At 44.3% G+C, this 18,353-nt stretch overlaps 1 protein-coding gene across 1 annotated transcript in view; it reads left to right on the top strand.

Annotated features, from left to right (window-relative positions):
- The window catches only part of REL (REL proto-oncogene, NF-kB subunit), a gene marked incomplete at its 5' end in the record, with an annotated part of 30,808 nt that overhangs the window by 9,976 nt on the left and 2,479 nt on the right, over positions 1-18,353 (top strand). Inside the window, 5 exons of the mRNA XM_081998630.1 lie at positions 3,037-3,128; positions 13,715-13,855; positions 17,258-17,362; positions 17,672-17,884; positions 18,209-18,277. Coding sequence (XP_081854756.1) covers positions 3,037-3,128; positions 13,715-13,855; positions 17,258-17,362; positions 17,672-17,884; positions 18,209-18,277 — 620 coding nt within the window. The remainder of the gene's footprint in view (positions 1-3,036; positions 3,129-13,714; positions 13,856-17,257; positions 17,363-17,671; positions 17,885-18,208; positions 18,278-18,353) is intronic.

Below are 18,353 nucleotides of genomic sequence, written 5' to 3'. Positions count from 1 at the left end.
AGAAAAGGATTAGTAAATGTAATTCGTATCATTTTCCCCCACTGTCACACCTCTCTAGAAAGGTAGGGCTGTCCCATCAGGCACTTACCTTCCATCTCGGTCATTGTAACCTCGTCCTCGTCGGCTGCCCTGCAAATAGAGTTCCCCTGCAGCTTGTCCAAAAGGCAGTTGTGAATACCTTAAACTGTTAAGGGACCTTGCACCTTCCTCAGACCATGCATTCACAGCCTTCTCCTTTGTCTTCTCAAATCAAGCTTCCTCACCCAAGGTCAAAGGATGTCTGCTGTTCTAGCCCGTCCCACTTCCTGCTCTCGGCTCTGTGCCTTCTGATCCGAAGCAAAAAAGCCCGATTGCTTAACGCCTTTTCTGGTTGTGTATTCACTGGACGCAGGAAGACACTGGTGATTGTTTTTCCTCTTGGCATTTTGTTGCACAAGGTTAGGTGTGTAAGCACAAGGCAAACCTGTGTAGAGGATGCAATGCCAAAAAGCATTGGGATGCTCTGCACATATTTATTTGCAAGTTTTGATTTTTGTCTCCATTATATGTGTGCATCAAACCCTGTTTGTTGACATAATGCTGTGTCTCCATTTCGTTTAAGGCACTTGTGATTGTTTGCTCTATCTATCAGTTCTTGTCAACATCGTTAGGTTATAAACCTGTCGGTTTCTTCAGTAAGTGGGCTACATTCACTGTACTGATAATGCGAAACTGTAAGCTTCGGTTGAGCTTGGCATTGGAGATCCTGATGGGAGGAGGCTAGAAAGATTCTCTTTGAAATGTTTCCAGCATCGGTACACTCATTTTTTTTTAACAAATCATTGGTTGCTTTAAGATGAAAGAACAGTACGATCCATAATTGGATCTGGATGTTTAAAGTCATTTTCCTTTTTGTGGCTGGTGACTCAATCTTCACATTCTTCTCTTCGAGTCCATGTTGGAGAAAAGCCTCATACAATACTAGTGAGCAGATGTCCTCTCTTGGTAGTGGTTCTGGCTGTTTACTCTTGCAGAGCATCCCAAACAGAGCAAAAATCCAATTTTTTTTTTTTTTTTTCTTTCTTTCTTTTCTTGTCAGAACTGGAATTACCAATCCCAGGTTTTGGGCTGGTCCGAGTAATTACTCTGCTTTCTGCTTGTTTCAAGTTCTCCATGGAGTTCCGGTTGAACAAAGTGTTTTGTTCTGCCTGTGGTATAATGATCTTTGTACTGCTGCCTAAACTTGATCGGAGCCCTCCCTGGCCAAAACATCAAGGCGAAAGTATAAATGTTGGAGCTTGCGTGGCTGCCTCTATACTCAGATTTTTACTTCCTAAGTTTGCTATCTCTCTACATGGATGATACCATAGTTTTTTTTAAATGTTTTTCTTTCCCCCCCTCTTCCTACTTCTCCCTCTCTCTTCTCGTTACCTTGCTTGCTTCCTGTCAGCCAGCGTTGATGTGAAACCCCGCAGCCGCGCTGAGGTTCTGCACAGTTTCTCCTCTGACCCGGCCCTCTGTTTAGCGGTAGTTAAACAGGCACTTTCACTGTGGCAGCGCGCGTTTAAGACGACGTTTATAACCGGAGAATTGGGAGTTTCCCTCCGTGAGAGGCTTCGTTCACAGCGGTTGCAAGGTGCGGAGTAATGGCCGTCGGTCCTTCCAGAGCTGGGTAGAGCTTTTGGTCCAGGCTGGTTCCGCATCCGTGCTGGCGTGATACCTGCAGCTTACGGTGGGTGGCTGGAGAGCCTGGGACTGCCAGAGGGCAATTGGGGGCTATCATACGGAACCAGGCCTGTTCACGGACTTGAAGTGTGCTTCCAGCTGAATCTATGGAATACAGTGGGTAATCTGGGGGGAAAAATAGTCGTATGTGCTGTCATCAAGCCCTAAAAAAAAAAGTTCTACCCGCGAGAGGAGATAGAAATAGGCTTGCTCATCAAGGAACAGTACAAATCTTGAATGTCAGTAGCCACAATGTGAAGCCAAAGTGCTTTAGTGAATTATGAGATGCTACTGCATTTTATTTTCCTCTAGGTCACCGTATCAAGTCCGGGTTCAAAAGGAGAAGCTTATGCGTTCCTCTAGTGAGTAAAGGTTCTGGAAGCGGAGCCTGATTGTGGAGGACTTGGGAACCTCTGAACAGAGCGTATTGGGCGCAGGCAAGGGAGTTTAAGGGGATTAAACTCACCATCATGCAAGGACAGTCTTGTTCAGAGCAGGGAAGTGTAGAACTCTTCTTGAGAGTGGTGGCAGGAACAAGGAGTAGCTTTAGGTGTGTTAAGGTGCGATTTTGGGTACAGCTACAGCAAGGAGCTTTTGTGGAGTTTCAAAGGAAGGGAAATTGCTGGTACTACTGGAGAAAGATGCCTGCTGGCATGACCTATCTTCTGAGTTTATTATAACATCATGAAACACAGATTTTTTTTTTTTTTTAAATTTTTTTACTTCCTGCTTTACATCCACTCAGCTTTGATGATGTCATGTTTTTTCCATGTGGGAAAGAGTCAGCTCGCCTGGGACTCCCCCCACCTCCTGCACCAGGGTGACCTGCACTCTTATGCAAATAAGGAGGAGCTACAGCTCTTCAGAACTTTTCCATAACTACGTGAGATTTAAAAACCTGTTTCGACTTGTTTCAAAAAAACACTTTTAAAATAGTGTTATGGAATTTACGTTCCCTGATAAAAGCAGGAGGGCAAATCCTTAACTAATGCAAATCAGCAGGATTATTGATAACAAAAAATAATTGTCACTTTTAATCACTGTAGGTTTACTGTGGAATAACAATTTTTAATACAGAAATATATATTCTTAATAAAGAATATAAATTCCTTGGAATTTTATTTTAATATTTTAACTTTTGTTTCTGCTCTTATTTTAGAAAAAACTACATCCCTGCTTTTCAGATCTTCTACATCTTTCTCAAAATAAGCTTTTTTTTTTTTTCATTTCTTACACTGTATGTTATAACACTAGTCAACATCAAATAATTTATTGAATACTCTACACTGAAGAATTTTCTTAGTTGCTGAAATGTTGCCACATGTGCTTCAGTTTTCAGAATTTGGGCATTCAGTGTGTGAAGAAGAAAGACCTGAAGGAATCGATTTCTTTACGAATCTCAAAGAAGATTAACCCTTTCAATGGTGAGTAGAACTTAGCTGGTTCACTTTGCAGGGTGAGGGGGCTTTGTTTATCCTGCCTTTGCTTTTGTGGTGGAGCTTTATTGTTTTCCAAAAAGTCTCTTTTTGAGAAACACTCTTCCCCTTCTGTGTCCCTCCTAGTTGTTCCTCACTGTCATCACGTGATGAATCTATTTGGATGGTTGCCCCCCTCTTTTTTTTGTCTGTCTGCCTGTATTTTTTTAATCCCCAGCAGCAATGTGAGTTGCCGCTTGGACAAAAGTACATTCTAGAGGCGGTGGGATAGCAGCAGAAACCCCTCAGCCAGCCAGTTCAGGGAGCTGATAGCCTCCTTGAAGCTGCCCCTCGCCTGACTGTAGAGCATGGCAGCTGGTACGGGCCACAGCAGTATTGGCCTCAGTCAAGGCTGAGGCAGGTTGTGCTGCTACACAGCCACACCTGTAAGGGCCTACCCACGGGCTCTAGTTTTGTATGACAGCTGATCTGTGGGCTGCTCTCAAAAAGAGTCATCCTGCTCTTCCCACCGTCCCTGGTCACGCACTCCTACTACTTTCCTCACACCAGATACAGAGACTGTGTGGCTACGCGGCGAACGGAGTCAGCAAGTTGCTCCAATGGAAAACCAACTTGCAACAAAAAAAAAAAAAAAAAAAGAAAAAAAAAAAAGTGGTTTCCCCTCAGATCAACTTGCTAAACCAATTCATCTCACGGCCATATAATTGCTAAGTTCACTTCACAGAGGGGGTGGGGAACGCACAGCAGATTGTAGGGCCAACTGGAGCGGGACCAAGACATTCAGCATGCAGGCACAACTCGGGGGAATTAGATGAAAAACATAAATGCCCCCAAACTATTAGTTAAGCATTATTATGAATGCAGTCATGTATTTGCTTAAGTGCTTGGAGATTTTCCAAATGCGTTTTTAAAAATTTTTTTTTTAATACCCCACTGAAGTCTTGCTAAATTCGGGTAAGACCCTTTGTAGAGAGTCAAGAGCTGGATTTCTGGCTAACTTCAAAATACATGTTTCTGAATTGGGACAAAAAGAAGCATGTTGAGCTTATTACAGAATGAAAAACAGTTTAGATAATTTTCTTAATTTTAGGGTGGCCGTTTGGAGTCAGGCTGATGGTCCATCTAAACAGTTACCCTCGTTCTGATAATGTATGCACACAGTAGCACCTGTTTTTACATGAGTTTAGTCCATCAGCACAATTTAAACAGTTTAAATGCTTTAATTATTTCACCTTGACTCAGCCAGCTCTACCTTCATTTCAAACAAAAAAGGGGACCTCTTCTGTTCAGCCCTCTTGGCTTTCTTTTACTCCATAAATAAAAAAATGAGTTGACGTTTTCTCTTGATGTCATGCAGTAAAAGAACATGATAAAATCCCTTTCCGTACGTGTATTTCCCCAAAGAAACTCTAGCAACCACATAGTTAGCTCTGTTCCTAGCACTGCTGAGTGCAACAGTGAAGACGTGTTTAATTAAATCACTTGACGGTAGATTTTTTTTTACAGCGGTCGGCACGTAACTCCAAATTCGCTAGTCATTTTTGGGCGATTACCGCCGGTTGCGCTTGGTAGCATCAGGTCAGACCCTGGGCTGCTTCCCACCGGTCCAGTGGCGGAGGAGACCACAGCCCTGCCCTGGCAGCAGGGGAGAGCCTCGCTTGGGTGACGCACCGGGCAGCACCCTGCTCTCGGGCAGGGGTTGTGCTGGGAAGGGGCCGCTGGCAATCCCCAGCCTGCCTAATTGCCTTTTGGCACTTGGTAACGTGTCAGCACAAAGCAGAGCCGCTTGAGAATGGCCTCCAGCCGCTCCAGGGCAGTCCCACGCTAAGTAGAGTCCAGAAAGGCACAGGACCAAGGTCTAATAAAACAGGATTAGTGACAGAAATGTTTTTATATGTGTGCTTAGTTGATCAAAACAGGGTTTCATTAGCAGCAGTCACTGTAACGTTTGCTGCTTGATAAGATTGAAAGTTTTATGTATGGATTTAGTATGTTTGTTTTTTAAGGTCAGAAGAGTATCAGTACATTCTCCAAGATTGCACAGGCTGCATTGTATCCATCCTGCATTGTGCTTTATTTATGTGTCTTCAGAAAGGCATCGGACTTTTCTGTTTAGGGAAGTTTTGGAGTTCGGCACATCTTCTAAGCGGGTCGCAAGTTAGTGTTACTCATTTCGTGTATGAACATCATAAAAGAAACTTCATGGAGCTGAAAACTAGCCTCCAGGGTGTTTGTGAGTTGGTTGTTCTTTCTTTTTCTTTCCCACCTTCTTCTGGAACAGTCAAACAGTGCCTGGCCTGAGTCGCCTTTCGGGGCAGAGGTTTGGTATTGACCCTATTAACAGATGCAAAACACCTCCAGCTTGCCGGCATATGTATTATTTGCCTTGTCAGTAAGGGATGAAGTAATAGCGAGGCGCGGGTCCGCAAAGTTGCAATCCAGTCTTCTTTGTGTAAAGGGGCCATCGTCTTCCAGGGAAGCCCGGGTGCCACAGGCAACTGGGATGGCAAAGGGAGGGTGAGCCCTAACACAAATTCTCTAGTGGTGTCACGTCTCCTCCACGCGTTCCAGCACACGCTATGGATGCACGCTGAATAATCAGCAACAGCAGGAAGTTGCTTGGTCAAGACTACGTTTTTTTAAGATAATTTTCTCCAGCACTCTTGCCTATACTGTTAAAGCAACTGATGTCTGCCTCCAAACTCCTGGATGATAAGAAGTCGGTGTTTGCAGATCGTGCCTAGCTGGAGCTGTCTGCATCCAAGTCATTCTGCAAGCGTGCCTGTGAGGCTGTTTCATGATGTTAGCTGCTAGCTGGCAGCATTTATCCCTTGTTAGGTTCAGTACAGGCTGCGCAAATTGTGTGCGTTCACTGGGATGCAAATCGGATGACTTGCGCTGAGGTTCCTCCTCTTGCGTTCACCTCGTTTGAGAGAGAGTTGTTGTTTCCACACCATCGCTGGACGTGTTCATCTTCCACTGTGCCTACAAGGCTACATCCCGTATGGTTTTGTCCTTTAATAAGCGAAACAATTCTAGGAATCTTTCTTGCCTCTTACCCCTGAACGCACCAGGGAACTGTAACGATGATATAAATAGCACAGCATCCAAGGAGCAGAGTTACTCCTCCAGTGGAGCTGGTCCACGTCTGCTTTCTAGGGTGTTTGTTTTCTTTTGGTAGCTGTTGAGTTGTGCCATATCCTTGTCTTCCCATGTACTGTCTGATGTACAGCCAACTCAAATTAAAAGAAGAGCCAGTCTTGAGTTAAGAGCTTTTGCGGGTGGGTGTGACTTGACATAGAGACAACAATTGAGTTAATAACAACTCAAGTTAATTATCAATGAGGAAAAGCCCTAAATGTGTTCTTTAGATTTAGGGGAAAACTGTACTTGGCAAAGTATCGCAGAGGACTAACCTTTTTCTAGCCAGGTGGATGGCAGCACGAAAACCTTAGACTCGTCTTAGAGTGAGAAACCCAGAGACTTGCCAAATTTCAGGCCACCGATCAAGAGGGTATAAATAGGCTTTCCCTGGAGCTTGACATATGCTTAAGGTTTCTGTTCGTTTGTAATTGCCCTTGCTAATAGGCATTTAATTAATTTTTAGGCTCTCCCCTGTACCCCACAACTAATTTGGCTCCCTTTGCCTCCGCAGTCTTTCCTTTGCCATTTCCCCTTTCCGCCCGCGAGCAGCTGACCCCGCGTCGGCTTCGCGCTCGTCACAGTCTCCACGACACCCCCCTGCCCGCCTCCGCGCTGCACCCGGGCTCGTCCCCACACCAGTCACACTCGCTTCCTGCCCACGCACGCAGTCACCCTCTCCGCAGCTTCCCTTGCTGTCCCCTGCGCAGCTGCGCCCACAAAGACCCCCTCTCTTCTGACGCCGCTTGCCCACGTCAGCCGAGTTCGCCAGGATCCCCCCCCTCGCCAGCCTGCTCGCCGCAGGGCAGCACCCGCTTTACCGGGGGGCTTGTCGGGCCACGGGTCACCTGAGCAAAGCAGCAAAATGTTACGAACCAAAAAAAGTCTCTTTAGGAAGAATTCAGGAGTTGGGAATGGTTTGAAAGTGGAAAGTGTCGGCGTGCTCTGTAATGAATGCCCCAGATGTTAAAAGAAACTTCAAACTTCTGTCCTTAAATTAAAACAAATGTGTAACACCGCCCCCCCCCCCCTAAATTCTCAAGCTGAAAATCTTGGTAAATCTTGCCAGCTTTTTAAGAGGAACAGAGCAAATCCACACGAGGAAAGCCAAATGTCCTGATTGTAACGTGACTTTAGCTTTTACCTTTGGAAAGCCCTTTGTTCTTTCGTTCCTCATGCAAATGCTTCTTGCTGTTTATGCTGAAATTTTTATGTTAACCTAAAGGACACCCCCTTTTCAAGTTATTTAAAAATGAAGAGGAAAATTGCTAAGCAGAGACACAAAATATGCTGACTTCTTTATAGCACAAAAAAACAGAAACTGCTAAAAAATGTCTTCGAAACACACAGGGCCTGCTGGATATATTTGATGAAATCTGTTCCATTTTTACCTTTTTTTTTTTTTTTTTAAGATTGGACTTAAAACAGGAAAAGAATCCAGATTCAGAGAAACATTGTCTAGACAAAACAAGGACTAAGTTTTCAAAGTTTTAATTTCTATTCCCAGTTCTTCTCTTGGTTTTGGTATCGGGCCGGGCCCTTCACCTTCCCTGTGCTTCTTTCTTCTGTAAAACAGGGCAATGCCACTTCCACATGCTGAAGCAGCCCAAAAGACGTGAGGGACAGGTAGCTCTAGTAGTCTGGGCATTTATTGACTGTAGGTTAGCATCTGAATTCTACAGTCATTTGCATGAATCAACCCCTGAGTTTTTGCTTTTTTGAAATTGCGTTTATAGGTACATGTGAAGGTTTCTTTTTTTCTGCAGAGCTGATTGAAACGTACCTCTTCGTGGGTCACGGAGGTATAAACCAGGCATGGGTGTATCGGGCGAAGAAACATAGTGCTGCCACCGTCCTTCCCTCCCCTTTTCCCAGCTTCTACCTCTCAGCCAGTGCTAGTTGGTGGTGGTTGTGCCTCTGGATGTGTAGCCAAACAACCTGGCCCGTCTTCCAGTGCTGCGTGTCCAGCCGCTGAAGCCCGGGTACAAAGAGAGCAGCGCAATATTCTGCTTTTGACAGCAAGGGACAATCAGCACAGCAGGACTCTCTGCTCTTGCCTTTGTTACCCGTATGATTGTAGTTCACTTAGAAACAGCAAATGCAGCATTGAGCTAGCTGGTGAGATCTTTTTTTAGCTGTGTAGGATTCAGCTACAGGAGCCACCAGGCAATTTAGTATGTGCTGCGTTGGCCGCTCTAGGCCGTCCTAAGGCTAGCTGCCGTACAGCTCCACAGTCACAACTGCGGCTGCAGCGCAGACGTAGGCTGGGGGCAGTAAACTGAATCTGAAACGTATCTCCCGGGCGCCGAGAGGGACCCGTGACTTGCACCCCATCTCCCTGGATGATCCTGGCGTACATCGGTGCCAGCGCTGGAAGAGGCAGTCCTTCCTTCTGTCCGTCTGCTTCCACCGTTTCCCTTGTGCCAGGGTTAGTGGTCGTGGGAAAGGACTGACTGAAAACAAACCTTTTCCTCTTCTTTTTTTTTTTTTTTTTTTTTTTTTTTTTCTCCTGGCAAGTTCGTTTTGAGCCGGACCAGTTTCTTGATCTGATTCACCACAGAAGACCTAGTCCCAGCATAAGAGTAGTGCTGGAAATGAAGGTTGGGCAGGGCCAGCCTTTTACAGCAAAACCTCTGGTGGAGACCCAGTTAAACTGATGGGTTGGTATCAGGGTTAAGGGGGCATCTTTGTGCTCCAGGAGCAAAACACTTGAGGCAAACCACCTCTGTGTCATCATTTAAATGAAACTGGGCTCCCAGCATATCCTTAAATTAAAAACCATCGTCTGCGTAAGAGAAAAAGCAGAATACAGCTCACGGTGATTATTAATGATGTGTGTTCCCGAGCGGTCTCCTTGGTGAAGCGTTTGCAGGAGGTCATTCTCTTTGTTTGAGATGGAGCGTGGTCCCTAGGCCCCCGCAGCCCCTTGTTGAGAAGGAAAGGTCACAAGGTGTCCCTTTGCCGGGTGAACTGGTATTCTCAGCATAGCCCTCTCTGAATGTGTCACACCGCATCACTTGCACTGGAAGTTTCCATGCAGGTTAAGTTTAGATGCTAAAGTACCTCCAACTCCACCCACTCCAGAAGTTTCTGACATCATTCGTCTAGAAGTTGGGTGGAGGGCTGTATGTCAGGAATCTGCTATTTAATCAGGTATCGCATTATCAGTCAAAAAACCAAACACTTCATGATTTCTCTTCAGTGTTCAAAGTAAACTTTCACTTTCCCTGTAGCATCACCTTATGAGTAAACATCAGGGCCCTTAATCCCCAGGTAATTTCATCAGATAAGTGGTATTTTATTGGCCTTTCCAGATGTTGAAGACTGTTTAAAACAGTAAGAAACATTAGAAATTGATAAAATGGAACAAACAGGAGGCCCGATATTATCGGTATCTTTAATTTTGTGCCCCAGCTTGGAATTGGATATTGGTGGGTTGGACGCAGAAAGTCTCCGATTTTGTGCTACAGAAGCAAATCCAAGAAGTTCTCTCACTCAGTAGAAACCCAGCAGGGAACATCTGGATTTCAGTGATGGAAATCTAGTGCCCGTGTCGCGTGAGCTGCCCGGATTAGCCAGCTCAGGCTGGAAGGAGTTCATGGTTAACTTGCGTGGGGTGTTTTTGTGCCCACATTGGGACTATGTCAGTCTCTTCCCACGATAGTGGATAATGCAGTGGAGAATTATTTCAAAGATAGTAATTTTTAACTTGGGGAATCAGCATTTCTTTCAGAAGAGTTGTAAACGGATTTATGAGGAAAGGATTTACTAGGTATTGTAGCCCCTTTCAGGTTGAGCAGCTAATACTCCCCAGGTTTGATTGTAACTCCAGGTTACAATTTTTTTAAATCCTATTGCCAGAATCTTCGGTGAGTGGAGTTAGTTTTCTTTTTCCATCAACGCTGGTGGTGTTTTGATGGAAATTTTTTTTTTTTTTTTTGGCAGCTTGTCCCATAATTACCTTAGAATTTTAATTCTTTTTAAATATTGTCATTTTTATGCGTATGAGTTGCTAAGCGTTACTTTTGAAAGCTCTCCTTCCCCTTGTGAAAGAGCTGTACTTACAAACGTTCCTTCATACGCTCGTGTTTGCATAGATAACTGCGGAAAATGAATTTCTGCCAGGTTAAGGCTAGTTTTTTATTAGACTGGGCCATCACAGGAACATACCTAGATTGTTGGTTGCATTCCAGCTCTTTCGGTTGGATTCAAATGAAGACAGCAAGGTGTGGTACCACACAGCGAGAAGCAGTCAGAAGAGAAAGTTGAACTCTTGCCAAAAACAGACTACTTCTTCCTTTTATTGATGTGTTGTGTTTGAGCCTTTTTTTACTGTATCTGCTCCCAACACGCTGCATCGTGTGACGTTTTTTACTTCACGTGTGTAATGTCGCTGGTTTTAGTAGAGCTGCTTGTGTGGAGCTTGCACAGGCTGGTTGAATGGCTGCTCTTCTTCTCCCGTCCTTTCTGTTCCCGAAATCTCCAACAGCGTTTTTTAACTTTAATAACTTCAGGTTTGTCAGGTTTAACCCCGTCTGTTGTCCTTCTGTAGAGAAGTTGGTGAAATAACACTGAATGACACGACCATCCTCTGTACGGCCATACTCCAGGCATTAGTCAGTGTGTTTGTCTGCCTCGTTTTTGTTTGTTTTTAATATTCTTAAGGTGTAAGGCAGCATCTGTTCAACTTAGTGGCTACTCTCAAATTGACTTCACAGGGAGCAGAATTAGAAGTTTGTTAGAAATAACAACATCTTATTTTGTTTGGGTGATTGTCTTTTAGGTGGGAATGAGGTACGTTCTGAAATTGATGAAAGCTGTGCGCTGCTTTATTCGAATCTAGCCTCTGTATATTTTGTAAGCATGTCATCACAAGATGGAGTTGCAGCTGCCTTGTTCTCCTTTTTTGCTCTGTTACGTTCTTCTCATCTGGTTAAAAATAGCCCAGGAGGAATCAGTCCTGACTGAGCACTTCCTCTTTCAAACTACAGATTTTTAAAAATTGTATTAAATGATTTATAAGAACATGCAAATTAGGAGCAGATATACAGCAATTCTGTTTCTTGCAATTATTGGCACACCACACCTTCCCTATATCAGGTGGTTAAATAGATTTATTGGGGATTTGTGAAAGTTCATGGTACAGGAAATGATGTAATTTGAACACTAGCATTAATAATTTTCTCCGTATCTAGTGTATTTTTGCACTTACAGAGTTGTCTTAAGCCTGCTGTTACTTGTTTCTGAGGAAGAGGCTGCTGTGCCCGTGGCAGACGCAGTGCAGGACTGGTGCTGCTTTTTAACCTGTGAGAGAGAGACTTGATTGCACAACCACAAAGTCCTCGCTTTCGATTCAGAATCAAAAGCCAGATCCAGATTTTTGTGCTTGGCTTCTGTCTGCAATGAGTTGACTTAGACAAAGGTATTGAATCTCTGTGCTCGATTCAATTTTTAAGAGGTTTGAAATTTGACTACCGCTTGGGCTCTCTGGCCGGATCCACGTGGTCACCAATGGCTAATACAACACACAAGCGTAAGCCTTGATGCCAGAGTGTCCTTGGGAGCTAATTGCCTGCTGGCCGTCAGGTCAGAGCATGGATTAGAAGAATCGCCTGAGCTGCTGGCAGCAAGGTGGCATTGCACTCCGGATGATCCCTTCTGCAAGGTGCAATCTAGAGAATGCATGTTTCTTTTTTTGATTCTCTAAGTCAGGCTTTAGGAAGGGGCAGTTGGGCTGCGGAGTCTGCCAAAGCTGAGTTAGGCTGAACAGCGGTATGTTCCAAACTCGTTTTCCTAAAGATCCTATTTTATTAAGTTAGCAGGCTGGCTAATGAAGTACCTTAAATTATAACACTTGGTTCTCCGTATCTGGTAATAACAGTCAGCCACCAACCTGCGAAGTGCACGCTGGCAGAACTCCCTTGGGCACCAACGTTACGTACGTAGTTGCTGCTTAGTTTTGTACTCACGGATGTATTTGTCTTGAGATATTGCATATCATGGACTTTTAAAAGGAAAGAGTGACTTGGTTTCTTTTTACAGTAGAGACCAGGAGAAACTGAGATATTCAGAGCACAAGAAAGACTAAAAATGCCAGTGGAAAGTATTCTGAGCTCAGTGCATTTATTATTTCACACTATCAAAAGGTGAAAGGAAGAAATCATTCAAGTGGGCATTGTGGAATCCCACTCATGGCAGGGTGGAGACCAGCCCGGTGATAAATGTTAAAGGTCAGAGCACTGCAATCTAATCAGTACAGTGGGATCCCCAGACTTCTTATCGCAGGCACATTTAATCTTTTATTCTTGCAAGAGGCCTTTGAAAGGGCAGGGGAAGGAGTGAACTTGACAGGTTGTGATCTGTTGCCTTGGCACATGTTCATTTTAGGTAATTGCGAGGAGTATCTCACGATGCTGAGCTACTGCTTCGAATGATTTTGGAAAAGAGAGCCACTTTAAATGATTTTAACTATCAGTACTTCTACTTAAATGAAATTAAATCAGTTTCTCGTTTTGCTGGCATCGAATGTCAGCATAATAGTTAATGTCAGACCTTAAAGGAAAGCGTGGAATTCGGAGAGGGCTGCTTTTCTCACAATGGCCCATTAAGCTAGGAGTGTGTGAAATGTTCGGTAACGATAGCCCAGGTCCTATGTGTTGAAATTAAAATAAGTGGAAGAGTGAACAATACTGAAACACTGAGCTTGGGCTATGCGTTTGTGTTTTAGACTGGGAGGAATGTGTAAGGAAACGGATCCTTTCCAGCAAGGGCTTGCTTGTTGTATTATGAAATTAAATCATTACTGACACCACTAATCACTGTTCTTAAAGGTACTGAAGTGACACAGATGTTGAGGGGAAGATGGTTTGTGGTGTTTTGGCCTCATTCTTGCCCCAAGAACTGCCTTCGATTATTTTTCTGTCTCAGTTTCTAGAGGAAAAGAATGACGCCACGTAGCAGAAGCCTCTCACTGTTGGTAAAAATCTTCAGCTACGTCCTAGGACTTATTTGTACTGAAAGATTTTTCTTTGGTGGCAACATTAATTTTGTAAATTTTATCATGCACAAATGAGAGAGACACATGTCCAGGGAATGACTCTTGAACTACATGAAACTGATGTGGATGGCAAAGTGAGGAAACCAGATGCAAGAAACAGCTGGAGAACTCAGACAGTGTAGCCTTGTTTGATGAAGGGAAGTTTTGATTTGATTTTGATTTTTAAAAGGTTTGATTAAAGGCTTCTGTATCCCTTACTATGTGCAAGGAATTTATTCAAGCAGCCCCTGGAAAGCCACTGGGGACCATGGGCACATTTTGTCTGCCTTGGCAACACCGTCTCTTTTACTGGTGGAGATTCATCCCCAGTTTGTTAAAGAATTACTGCTGATTTTGATGACTGATCTGTGGCCTTGTCTTCCCTTCTGCTGTTCAGTGCCTGAAGAACAGCTGCACAACATCGATGAGTATGATCTCAATGTCGTCCGCCTCTGCTTCCAAGCTTTTCTCCCTGATGAACATGGCAACTACACGTTAGCTCTTCCTCCTTTGATTTCCAACCCGATCTATGACAACAGTAAGTACCAACTCAGTCAAATGTGTATTTCTTTTTTTTCTTGTTGTTTTTCTCTTTTGGCTTGAGATGAAAAATGCCAGGCCAGTTTCTGAGGTCTGTGCCAGTCCTCTGGGTCACTTCTGTGCAAGGCGGGGGTGTTTGATCATGCTCGGGGAGGGTGCAGAAGTATGTGAAAACACCCCTCTTGGCACCGTTTTCCACATTCCGCAAAAGTAGACTTCCGTACGGCCTTGGCAGGTCCCTTCAGTTGTGGATTTTAGCCCTCAACGTGTGCTGGACTTGTCTTGGAGAAGAATAGCGGAAGAGCTTTTAATAATTGGAACCTTTTTTGTTTCTGCAGTGAAAGTATTTCCATGCTAAATATCTAAGGTCAATACTTCAGCAGAAGCTAGTGAATAAAATGAGGCCTGTGTTTATAAAGTTGATGTTAGAATTGTGTTGATGTGGGCATAACCACTATGAAGACACTGAGTATGTACTCAGGTGGTTTTGTTTAGAGTCTCTTCTAGAATTATCTAGAAGTTGGAACTTGTGCGCATTGTGCTACTGAGAACCCGTGTAGTACTAGAGTAATTAGGGTTGCGATAAAATTGATGTACAAGATTCGCAGCTATGTGTCAGATGCCATTTAGAAATGTGCCAAATCATGATTACTCATCTACATTGATTGACGTCAGTCTTTGCTAAGCTGTTGAAATGACAGATAGCTGTGTGGTGGGGGAAGCTTGGTTTTTTAGCGTGGGTGTGTGTGGGCAGCTTCTGATATACTATAGGTATCTAAAATCCTCTGTGTAACGTAGCTGCGGTGTAAATAAAACAGTGCATGGCTGCAACCACAAATCATAAAAATTATGCTGCTCTTGTCCGGAACAGCAGTTTCAGATCTGAAGTTCTTTTTAAAATGTTAGCCTTTTTAAACCTGCACCGTCATGCGGAACTGGGTAAGGTCAGGTTTAACCCTAGATAAAAGATAAAATTGTACGGTACAACGGGCTTGGAAATCCTAGATTGTTAGATTGCAAGCTTTCGCAGATCTGTCCAGAGGACGAGCAAAAAAGTATTCAGAGCTTTTCTGAAAATGGGCTTGCACATTTTAAATCTAGTACTTTCTTCGCTTTCTAATATACTTTGTAGTCTCCACCTGCTTTGGATAGTAGAGATACGCAAGAATAAGAGGATCATAATACAGAGGCAATCACATTACCAGAGACTGCAAGTTTACAAAATTCAGCGTTACAGGCAGCTTCTGTTTTCAGTTGCTTGTACGGTTAACTGGCATTGAACAGAAATTTCCCAAGTCGCGTGTCTTACCGCGCTGAAGACTCTTGGGAAGAGCCAGATAAAGCAGCTTGCCATTTCGGAGAAACAAGGTTAGGGAGAAGATGGTGCTCTGCCCTTGTTGACAGTGACGGGCTGTTTGGTGAGAAGCTCGTTTTTCTAGGGGACTTGTACCAGGGATGTGCTTTTGGGGAGCGAAGAACAGGGATTGGGCAGGAGGCGAGGAGGGATGGGAAGCAGCACAGCGTGACAGAGGCCGCAGAGAATGTCTCCCTCTGAGGCGGCTGCCAAACTCAGTGTTCGAGCCCGGCACTGGGGCTGACAGCAGGGAGTGGCGCATCCATGTCTGCTGGCATTTGCGTTTCTTCCCTTTATCCTCCCTTCTAAACTCCCCTTAAAATAAAAGACAAAACAACAAACTCCAGCCTAAGAGACCTTCCCAAAAACCCGTTAAAAGGACACCGAGCGCCATTCAAACGGACAGAAGTGAAACAAAGGTAAAATTAGGTTTCTCCTTGCAATTCTTAATTTACCCTTCCTGTGAAAAACGCATGATGACACTGTCAGTCATATGATCCTGTGCTGGTTTTGGGTTTGTTTTGTTTCCCCTCCCTTCAAAGTTTCCGATTCATTCAGCAAATGAAGTGGCATGTGTCATGTAGTAAATGAGGCTGTAGCACCCGCTTCTCCTAAGAATAGTAATACCTGCAGATAGTAACTACAGAATTGGGGTCTGGCCTGAGGTGACCAGGAGCTCTGTTTTAAGCATAGTCTGTATTGTGCCACGGCCATGAAAGATTGGGCAGGAATTGACTCAAACCGAGAGTCTAAACTGGATTTTTGCGGGGGGGGAGTGTAGAGGGGCGTGTGACACCATGAGCTTTGGTTTTGTATTTCATCTCTGTACCTGGAGCAGGGAGGCCGTGGCGGGAAGAGGATCGGTTTCTGGGTCACGAAGGGGCACCAGCCAGATCCTCCCAGGCGTTTTAAATACGTTTGGAGTTGATGTCTTGACCTAAGACGATGGGAGAACATCATGGCACAGTGTAGTTCTGTTCTCTTGGGATTGGAGGGGGGTGCAGTAAACTATGAACATGGTCACAGACCGGAGCAGAAAAATGAGCATCAGTTACTTGGCATGTTAAGTGAAGACGGGGTCTTAAAATTGGTATGTGCTCGTGTACCTAAAAGTACCAACAGAGCATACAGGCACAGGGGCTGAACTTGAAATTCCTGAGAGATGTCTTCCAGTCTGGCGTTTTTTGCCTGTTTGTTCTTTGTTACTGTATTGTGACAGTAGTGCCCTTCTAAATAAATTGTGACATAGCCCCCCCCAAAGCTTCACGGGGCTGATATTTCTTGCAGTAGTCTTCTGTCCATATGTACTCTGCAGGAAGACTGCTGCTGCTGAACGGGGCCGGACACCGTCAGGCAGTGCTTGTCTCCATCTGCACGAGTCCCCCGTAGCCGTCGGGTTGTTTGGATGCAATGTGCAAACCTGGGCAGCGGTTAAGTTATTGCGACATACAATGCTACCAGAGGTTGTGCATGGGGCAGCTCTCCATCCGCAGCTGTCGTGAGTGCTGTACGTGTACAGCCATAGCTTGCAGTTGAATTTTGAGCATTTTGGGGTGAAATCTGCCTCCCTGAGTAAAAGCATGACAGTTAAGACTCCTAGACCTGTTCTCAAACACCTAGAGAGAGTAATTTTCTTGACTTGCTAGCCCAGCTTTTTCCAGAGAAGCATGGCTGTAACAGGTAATCAGTCCCTCGAAGAACCGCTTTGAATTCTACAGCTTGACAGGCAGCAGCGCTGAGTGCCATAATGTCATTCGGGGAAGTATTTTGAGACTACTCTAGAATAGTTAGGGAGTAAGTGGCACAGCTGCAAACTGGTATCTTGTGTTTGGAGATGAGCGGCTGAGCGCTGTAGGTCATGTGGAACATCAAGCCCTGCTTCTGGCTTTCCTGTACAGAGCGACTTGGTTAGTGTGGATTTTGGGGTGTGTTACACTCCTCCAGCTGTTGCCTTCCCTTCATATGCCTTAACTCCAAGCACCTCATCTTCAATAGTGACAAAGTTACCATAATTCTTTATCATCAAATTTGCCTCTCTGTTTCCAGGAGCTCCCAACACAGCAGAGTTAAGAATCTGCCGTGTGAACAAGAACTGTGGAAGTGTAAAAGGAGGAGATGAAATATTTCTACTGTGTGACAAAGTTCAAAAAGGTAATCTTGACTAGGTTTCTTTCCCTGCCCCCCGCCTTTGTTCCAAATGGCTGACACTACCCCTTTCTAGCCGGGGAACTGAAGCCCTTCATCACACTCCTGTGTAAGTGGTCTGGTTTTACAGCTGAGCAGAACAGCTTTCAGGTTCAAGGGCTCTCAGCACCTCTGAAAGATACTCCGTGCCTTTAAAGTCAAGCTATTTACTTTGCATCTGAATTCTGAGTCAGATTCCTTTCTTTGTTCCCCTTCCCTGTTCTTTCTGCTGCAAGTTTTCAGCTTAACGAGCATCTTCTGTTTCTAATGGACTAGATGATATAGAAGTCAGATTTGTCTTGGACAACTGGGAGGCCAAAGGTTCCTTCTCACAAGCTGATGTTCACCGTCAAGTTGCAATTGTGTTCAGAACGCCGCCGTTTCTCAAAGATATCACCGAGCCCGTCACGGTGAAGATGCAGCTGCGAAGACCTTCAGACCAGGAAGTCAGTGAACCTATGGACTTCAGATACCTACCAGATGAAAAGGGTATGGTTCCACTTAGTTGAGTTTCTGAAAAGCCATTATCAGTGCAGAACCCGTGTTGATAATGAACAGTAATGTAATTAGCAAAAATTCTACAATGCTACTTCTACAAAGTAGGTTTTTTGGTTTTTAAAAGTAACAATAGTCAGTTTGCTCCCTCCTTCAATGTAAATATCAAGAATCACTGGTAATAACATTGTCTTGGTTAGCGTTGTCATGTCAGAAGTACTTCTCTTTAAATATATTTAACTACAATTAGGGGCCACTAGTATAAGGTCTAGAAAGTTCCTTTACTAAACTTTTTCTTTGTACCCCCTTTCTCTGTAGATCCATATGGCAACAAAGCAAAAAGGCAGAGATCAACATTGGCTTGGCAAAAGCTCATACAGGACTGTGGTAAGGAAAATATTTGTCTCTCTTTCTTGTTTGAGCGAACTTACACTTCAGTGGAGTTATTTTATACAAAAGTCAA

The sequence above is a fragment of the Phaethon aethereus genome, assembly GCF_964289735.1.
Source record: "Phaethon aethereus genome assembly, chromosome: 3".
NCBI lineage: Eukaryota > Metazoa > Chordata > Aves > Phaethontiformes > Phaethontidae > Phaethon > Phaethon aethereus.
This window is presented reverse-complemented; position numbering and strand designations above follow the sequence as displayed.